This window comes from Taeniopygia guttata, chromosome 24 (genome assembly GCF_048771995.1).
Source record: "Taeniopygia guttata chromosome 24, bTaeGut7.mat, whole genome shotgun sequence".
NCBI lineage: Eukaryota > Metazoa > Chordata > Aves > Passeriformes > Estrildidae > Taeniopygia > Taeniopygia guttata.
The window spans coordinates 6,181,177-6,189,371 of record NC_133049.1 but is presented as its reverse complement, the minus strand read 5'-3'; the positions used below and the strand labels follow the sequence as shown (position 1 = coordinate 6,189,371).

Below are 8,195 nucleotides of genomic sequence, written 5' to 3'. Positions count from 1 at the left end.
ACCCCAGGGGACAGGGACACGCACAGAGCTCAGCGTCCAGCCCACGGATTCCTCAGGGATGTCCCCACTGCCCATCTGAACCCCTTCAACGGGGGTCACCCCTTGTTTTTCCCCACTTCTCTTCTCTCTGGGCAGGTAGGAGGAAGTGTCTCTATCAGTGAAACCGCCAGGGGCGTGTGGATGAGTGAGCTGGACGGGGAGGAGGAAATATTTGCATTTACCTCATCACACCCTGGGTATAAAAGGGGCTGGGAAGGTGTGAGGCTTCCTCAGTTCCTAGGGGCAGGTGGGTGAGGAGGAGGAGGAGGCAGCAAAGGGGGTCATGGCAGCTTTCCTGCTCCTCTTGGCACCGCTGCTCCTGCTGGGGACAGCAGCTGGCCAAGCAGACATGGAGATAGAAGAGTGCCTTTGGCTCTGGAACGTGACCGAAGGGAATTTCTCTGTGGTAATAACACCTGAGACCTACCAGGCCAACACAACCTACCTGGGTAAGCCAGCCCTGCCTGCACCTCAGCCTCCCCCTGCACAGAAATCTCTGTCCCTGACTCAGCTGCCCTCCTGCCTCCTCTGCTTCAAATGTGGCATTCCTTTTCTACTTCAATTCTTTTTCATTTCAGGCAGCTGAAAAACTGTGCTGTTGTTGCCTCTTTGTTCCTATTTCGTGTTCCCCTCCACAGCTCAATCCCAAATTCTCTTTCGCTCCTCAGGATGATTTTTTTCCCCTTTTATCTTTTTGCCTGAGCTTGCACAGAAGGAGCTGAACGCTCTTGAAGAGACAGGACTTGGGGAAGTCGTTTTGTGGTTTGGTCCCCACACTTTGCCTTTCTCAGGGGCTGCACAGACAAAGGGGAAAAGCTGACTTTGGTGCTGACAAACCTTCAGCATCCATGGGAGGAAATGGATTTCACGCTGCAGAAGGATGTGGTAAACTGCAGCCTGACCCTGCCAGCAAATCTCCCTCTGCCCTGAGGCCCTAAAATGCAAAACCTAAAATGCTGAGGAAACAGTGGAGGGGAGACATCCTGATCCCCTCCTGCAGGGGAGGAGGTGGGAACCGCATGGATTCCCCCAGATCACCCCACAGCAGCGCTTGGGGTTTCTTTCATTTGCTCACTGCTGTTATTTCAATGTTTTTGAGCAAAGAATTGAGGTTTGGTGGCAGCTCCTGCCTCACGTCAGCTCCTGGAGGTTCTGATGGTTTGGACAGTTTGGTTTGGAGCAGGGGTGCACCCCGAGGGGTGCTGAGGGCTGAGAGGGACGTGGTGGATGCTCACAGGGACCTGGGCAGCTCCTCTGTGTCCCATGGTGTGGGTCTCAGATTCCGTCAAAGAAAGAAACTGAGAGTTTCTAGCCAGGCAAAAAGCCTGAGAAAGAGCTGAGAAAGAATATAAATAATTCTTTATCTCTCTTGTTTTTCACATTATTTATAATTAAATTCTATCACTGCGTGCCAAGCACTTTACACCAATGCTGTAACTTATTTTCATTTCAAAACCAATAGATTCAGCCTTTGCAAAACTCTATATAAAAAAGCAATATATTTTAAATAAATCAGAGTTTTACTCTAAGCAGCCTTCTAAGTCAAGTCTATTCATTCCTGTCCTGCCTGGACAGCAACACTGTGGTCCAGCTGCTGCTGGGGAGAGAAGCCCCGAGCACCAGGGCTGGGGCAGGGAAGGTGAGGCACACCCAGCCGGGCTCAGGGCTGCCCACAGGTTCCTTCTCCAGCCCTTTCCCCCTGCACAGGGCTCGGCTGGGGCTGAGCCCGGGCTCCCAGCAGCTCAGGGGCGTAAAAACAGGGTTTTTTGGGGTGAAACACCCTCTGTGCAGGTGCAGCTGTCACCAGCAGCACCAGAGGTGGGAGCAAACCCTGAGGGCCCGGGGTCCTGGCAGGGCAGGAATGTCACTTTGGCAGGAATGTCACTTTGGCAGGAATCTCATTTGGGTAGAAATGCTGTTTTGGCAGGAATCTCATTTTGGCAGAAATGCTGTTTTGGCAGGAATCTCATTTTGCAAGGAATCTTATTTTGGCACGAATCTCATTTTGGCAGGAATCTCATTTTGGCAGGAATCTTATTTTGGCAGGAATCTCATTTTGCCAGGAATCTCATTTGGGTAGAAATGCTGTTTTGGCAGGAATCTCATTTTGGCAGAAATACCATTTTGGCAGAAGTACCATTTTGGCAGAAATGCTGTTTTAGCAGGAATCTCATTTTGTCAGAAATCTCATTTCGGCAGGAATGCTATTTTGCCAGGAATCTCATTTTGCCAGGAATCTCATTTTGGCAGGAATCTCATTTTGGCAGAAGTACCATTTTGGCAGAAATGCTGTTTTAGCAGAAATCTCATTTTGCCAGGAATCTCATTTTGCCAGGAATCTCATTCTGGCAGGAATCTCATTTCGGCAGGAATGCTATTTTGCCAGGAATCTCATTTTGCCAGGAATCTCATTCTGGCAGGAATCTCATTTCGGCAGGAATGCAATTTTGCCAGGAATCTCATTTCGGCAGGAATCTCAGTTTGCCAGGAATCTCATTTTGTCCCCCTTGCTCTCTCCCAGTGACGATAAGGGACGACAGGAACCACAGCAGCAGCTCGGGGCCGTTCCTGCTGCAGGCCCTGTCCCCCCAGAACACCTCGGTGGGGGAGTGGACGGACACAGACACCGGCAACTGCAGCTCTGTGCTCACAGCCGTGTTAAACAGCACCGAGAGCAGAGCCCACTGGACATCCCCCAACAGCAACCTCTCCTCTGTGCACATCAGGTGAGATTTGAGATTTGAGATTTGCTGCCACAGTCACCCCCTCCTCCAGATCAGGGGCTGAGCAAATCCTCCAGAGCCCTCTGGGTTTTCTCTCTCCTTTCCCTCTTGCCCCGAATTTTTAAAGTGTTAAGTTTGCTTTTATAGTTCTTTTGAAAGTTTTAAAGCTCTCATAAAACTTCTTTAGCCTTCTGATAATGCTTACATGTTTCTACTGGAGTGCTCACGCACTACTGATGCAAAAAATGATTGTTTTACATGCTTCTTTGTGGGAGGAGAGAATTAACAGACTGTTGGTTTGACCAGTGTGGTTGGAGAGGTGGTCATTCCATCCTCCAATCCACGGTCACCTTTAGAACTCTATAAATATCAAATGTTCAAATATAAAACTCTCTCTTTTTCTCCTTTGGGCTTACCAAGCTTCTGTGTACTCATTTTGTGTCCAACAGTGACATTTCCCTTTTCCTTCACCTGCTGCCAAAAGCCACCTCGGGGGTGCTGTGGGAGTTTGGAGATGCTCCCAGCAGCAGAAAAGCAGATTAACTCCATGGAAATGGCCTGGCTGAACACTTCCATTAGCCCGTGGGAGATGTTTGTCTAAGGGAAGCAGAACCTTCAGCCTTATCTTCAGAGAGGAAGGACAGCCCAGCTCCTGCCAGGACTGCTTCCAATTACAGGCAGCAGATGGTTCCCAGTGAATTGCCACCCATCCCCAGCCCAGCCCAGCAGCAGCCAAAATGTGGTGGGGAAACAATTTCAGATGCTGAAAACACCCCCCAAAAAAAGCTCAGTGTGGCTGGAGGGCAGCACAAGGGAGCTCAGGATGGCTCCAAAATTCCTGTCTCTTCATCTGCTTTCAATGTCCCCTTTCCATCCCCACTGGGACACTCAGCTTCTCTCCTTTGAACTTGTTTTTCTCTCTCTTCCCTCCTCCCACAGGGTCTATCTCATCCTCCCTGATAACATCACCGAGCTCAAGACTGGGATGCTGAGCAGAGGTAAATAATCTTCATTTCCAGTACCTGGGGAAGGACACGCCGAGCAGAGCTTCACTCGTGCTCTGGGCTTTGGGGAGAGGGCAAAGAGGGATTCAGGGAGCCTGGAGCTGAAGGACATCCCACATCTCCAGCAGCCAGGCAAAGACAGAGGCTTTCCAGCTTAGAACTTCAAACCTTTCCAAGCTCCCCTTTTGCTTTAAGGGATGTGGAACAGCTCCAAAGCAGAGGCCAGGCTTATTTATTTCTGCAGGGACTGGCAGGGGAATGCATTGGGAGCTGTGGCTTTGCTGTCAGGAGTGTTTCTGCTCCTCCAGCCCGGAGGGTGGTGATGCTGCTCTGATGCACTCAGCCATCCCCTCCTCCACAGAAGCTTTGACCCCTCATTCCTGTGAAATCAGAATTGCAGCCTCCTGGAGATGCTCTCAGCTGGTCCTTTGGATTTGTAATTGCTTTTTTTTTATTTATTTTTCCATTTCAGGGGCAGAAACCACCCCGGTGCCCCTCAGCAGCACCTCAGCCCCCAGCAGCTCCTCATCCCCCAACACCAGCTCAGCCCCCAACATCACCTCAACACCCAAAACCACCTCCACCCCCAGCAGCACTCCCAGCTCGGTGAGCAGGGCTCAGGGCAGCTCCTGGCTGCTGGCTGCCCTGCTGCTGCTGCTCACGGCCAGCCTGCTCTCCTAGAGGGCACCCAGCCCCTTCTCCTGCTGAGGAACCTGGGGCTCAGCTGATTTACTCAGGGAATGGGGTGCCTTGGGCTGATAAATGCACTCCCACAGTAAATTATAATGGTTTGTGTGGCCACCGAGCTGATCCTCCCCTGCTGCCCTCGCCCACATCCTCAGCAAAAGGAAATATTCCTCATCAGAAGGAAATACTCCTGAGCAAAAGGAAATATTCCCCAGCAGAAGGAAATATTCCTCATCAGAAGGAAATATTCCCCAGCAAAAGGAAATATTCTCTATCAGAAGGAAATATTCCTCAGCAAAAAGAGCTATTCCCCAGCAGAAGGAAATATTCCTCAGCAAAAGGAAATATTCCCCAGCAAAATGAAATATTCCCCAGCAGAAGGAAATATTCCTCAGCTAAAGGAAATATTCCCCAGCAGAAGGAAGTATTCCTGAGCAAAAGGAAATATTCCTCAGCAAAAGGAAATATTCCCCAGCAGAAGGAAATATTCCCCAGCAGAAGGAAATATTCCCCAGCAAAAGGAAATATACCTCAGCAAAAGGAAATATTCCCCAGCAAAAGGAAATATTCCTCAGCAAAAGGAAATATTCCTCAGCAAAAGGAAATATTCCCAGCAGAGACCCCTCTGCCCTGGCTTCCCAGACACAAAACCGGGTGAGCAGAGCCCCTGGAGCTCCCTGATTTCCTCATCGCCTGCGGTTCTGTGAAGCACCAAGAGAGGAGAATTCTTCCTCCTCCTCCTCCTCCTCCTCCTCCTCCTCCTCCTCCTCCTCTTGGGGCAGAGGAGCTGCTGAGAAGCTCCAGGCGGGCTCTGAGTCTGCATCTTCATCCCCACATCGTTATTTGGTCCAAAATCCCCGAAATATTGTTCTTAATTCAGCAGATGACAAAGTTTCTCTTTGTTTTCCCTCTGGTTTTTTGTTGTTTTTTTTTTTTTTCATGGAAAGGCAAGGTGGGCATTTTGTGTTCTTCCTTCTTTTTTATTATTTTTTTTAATCAACAGCTGATTTTGCTGTAGGGCAAGATTATTGTGTGGGCCAATAGATGTCTTGATTTTATTGTTGTTTGTATTTTTATATGGGCAAAACGTTTATTTAGACATTTTCCAACTTGTGGGAAGCATTTTTTTTTTTCCTTAAGCCGATCTAAATAAAATAAGGAATTAAAATTGGTTCTTGCACCTGCCATTATTTCCTGGCTTCGTTGTGATGTTGGTGGGGGGGAGTTTGAAATGATTCTGAAATTTAACACAGGAGCTGAGCACCACAAGAAAAAATCATGCCTGCTCATTTATATTTCTTAGGAATTCAGAAAAAAACGTGCCTGCCCATTTATATGTCTTAGGAATTCAGAAAAAAAATTTCCATGCCCATTTATATTTCTCAGGAATTCAGAAAGAAATTGTGCCTGCCTATTTATATTTCTCAGGCACTCAGACATCATGTCTAAGAGGGAAATTTTGTTTAAAATTCCATTAGAATTGTCCAAAATATTACCCCTAAAAGTTGGCAGTTGTGATTAAACAGCTGCTAAGGCCGGTTTGGCTTTCAGGTTGAGCTTTCACTCAATTCTTGTTTGTTCAAATGGTACAAAATCCATGGTTTGCCTCAAAAAATAAAGATAATTCTCCCTCCCGTGCCCTCAGTGTAAATTCCACTTGTTTCATCCTAATTTCCATTTCTTTCCCTGTTTCCTGATGCGTTGTGGAGGGTTGGGCTGTAAATCCAGAATTCCCCAGCACAATTTCACAGGTGAAATTTTGACCCTGCAGTGCTGCATTCATGGAATGTTCTCGCAGAATTTCGGAGAAATGACTTTTTTAGTACCCAGCCATTAAAACTGGCATCTGTTTAGCAGGCAGGGTAATTAGCAGAGTTAGGGACACGCTTTATCAGTGCACAACACACAATAAAATCCTAATTAGTGCTGGAAATTACTGCTCAACTCCAATCTCTTTGTTGATCCATCTATCTCCTAAGATTACAGCCTTAAATAAATATGAAATTGCATTTAAATATCCCTGTGGCACCTCCCATTCCCAGATCAGCCCCACGTGGCTCCTGCTCCATGTCCCATCCGTGAGCCTCACCAATGGCATTTGCATTCATTTTTACTCTATTCAGCAGCAAAAATGAACATTTCCTTTTACACCCTGTCTGTTTTCTCTAGAAGATCAGAGGAAAAAGAAAAATTTTTTAAAGTGCTAAAAATTAAATTCACAAAAAATAAAAGTTAAAAACTTAAATTTCACAAAAACAACTAGGCAGAACTTTGCCTACAGAGGCAGAGAAGGGCTCTAAGGATGTCCCAGATGAGCTCTGAGGTCAAACTCCTCACCCACATCTATGAAACCCTCAGCTCACCATGGCAGAAAGCTGTTCCTGGCAGTGCCAGGCTCTTAAAACATTGATTAATCATGAACACAGAGATTACAGCTGCATAAAGCCCTGTAAAAAAATTCCCCCATCCTTCCAGTGACTTCCTGTAATCCCTGAAGTTTTATTTGCTGTGCCATCTCACCTCAAACAAGTCAGCAGAACAGCCCCAACCTTCTGGATTAGAGAGGATTTCTCACTGAACCATCTTCCTGTGGGCATCACAGGAGGAATTCTGGGGACAACATGACATTAAATTCTTTTCCACACTCACTGAATTTCCAGGGACAGATTTGTTCAATCCTTTGCCACACTCACTGAATTTCTAAGCATATTTACAGGGACAGATTTGTTCCATTCTTTGCCACATTCATTGAATTTCCAGGTACATTTACAGGGACAGAGTTTTTCAGTCCTTTGCCACATTCACTGAATTTCCAGGTACGTTTAGGAGCAAAAATTGAGTTTTCCACACCAGTGGACAAACAATTCCAGGAGAAAAGCCACAAAATGCCCCTGAACGCCCAGCCCCAATTGTTCTCCTCGTTTTTCAGACTTCCATGCTCTGTTTCCACTTGGCACAGGGTAATTAATTAGTGCCAATTAGCGCCAGGCACAAGCAAACACCCTAATGAGTGGAATTGCTGGGTGGGAAGTGTGTCAGAGGGTCCCTGGGCTGCCTCTTCTCTGGGGCTCTGGAAAATGAGGAAATTTAGGAATTCTGGGGCAGAGACCTCCTTTTCTCAGCGACCTCCCCCAATTTTTGCTCTTTTTTTCCATCATTCATTTCCCTCTCATGGCACTGCCCAAAAGGAGCAGAGGTCTTTTGACCCCCCTGCAGCACTCCCTGATTTCCAGGCACTGCCCTCCCAAAAAAAACCCCAAAAACCACCTTAAGGAGGGAAATCCCAATGGGGAACAGGGATGTGCAGCTGCATCTCTGAGCTCAGAGGAGCAGCTCCTCATCCCTTGAAATGTGGGTTATTTATTAACTCCTTCATTGTTTGGGCTACAATGGGCTGTAAAAAACCAGCCCGAGGAGTGGCCCTGAGCCTGAGCAGCAGAACTTGGTGGATTTCCTCTCTCTGCTGCTCCTTTTGGGCTCTTACATCTCCCCAGGTGTCACAGGAACACCATCAGTTCCACTGCCAGAGCTGCACCCTCGGTCCTCCTATGGCCACTGTGCTTCAAACACAGGGAAAAAATAAGATTTTTCCTCCTCCAGTGAGGCAGAATGAGAAAAACCTCCCTAAACAAAAAATCAAAATTAAAATAAATCAAAATAAAAAGGAAAGCTGCTGTTTGGCAGATTTCCTGGGCAGCCTCAACCTTTGCTTTTGGTTGATAGAAGCAGATGGTGCCACAGG

The 8,195-nt window shown here is 47.3% G+C and overlaps 1 protein-coding gene across 1 annotated transcript; it reads left to right on the top strand.

Annotated features, from left to right (window-relative positions):
* The first annotated feature begins 261 nt into the window (after positions 1 to 261).
* LOC115498338 (uncharacterized) lies at positions 262 to 4,717 on the top strand. The gene is made up of 4 exons (XM_030290964.4): positions 262 to 488; positions 2,561 to 2,765; positions 3,702 to 3,760; positions 4,239 to 4,717. The coding sequence occupies exons 1-4, from the start codon at positions 323 to 325 to the stop codon at positions 4,445 to 4,447; spliced, it is 639 nt and encodes a 212-aa protein (XP_030146824.4). The 5' UTR covers positions 262 to 322; the 3' UTR covers positions 4,448 to 4,717.
* The last annotated feature ends 3,478 nt before the right edge of the window (positions 4,718 to 8,195 follow it).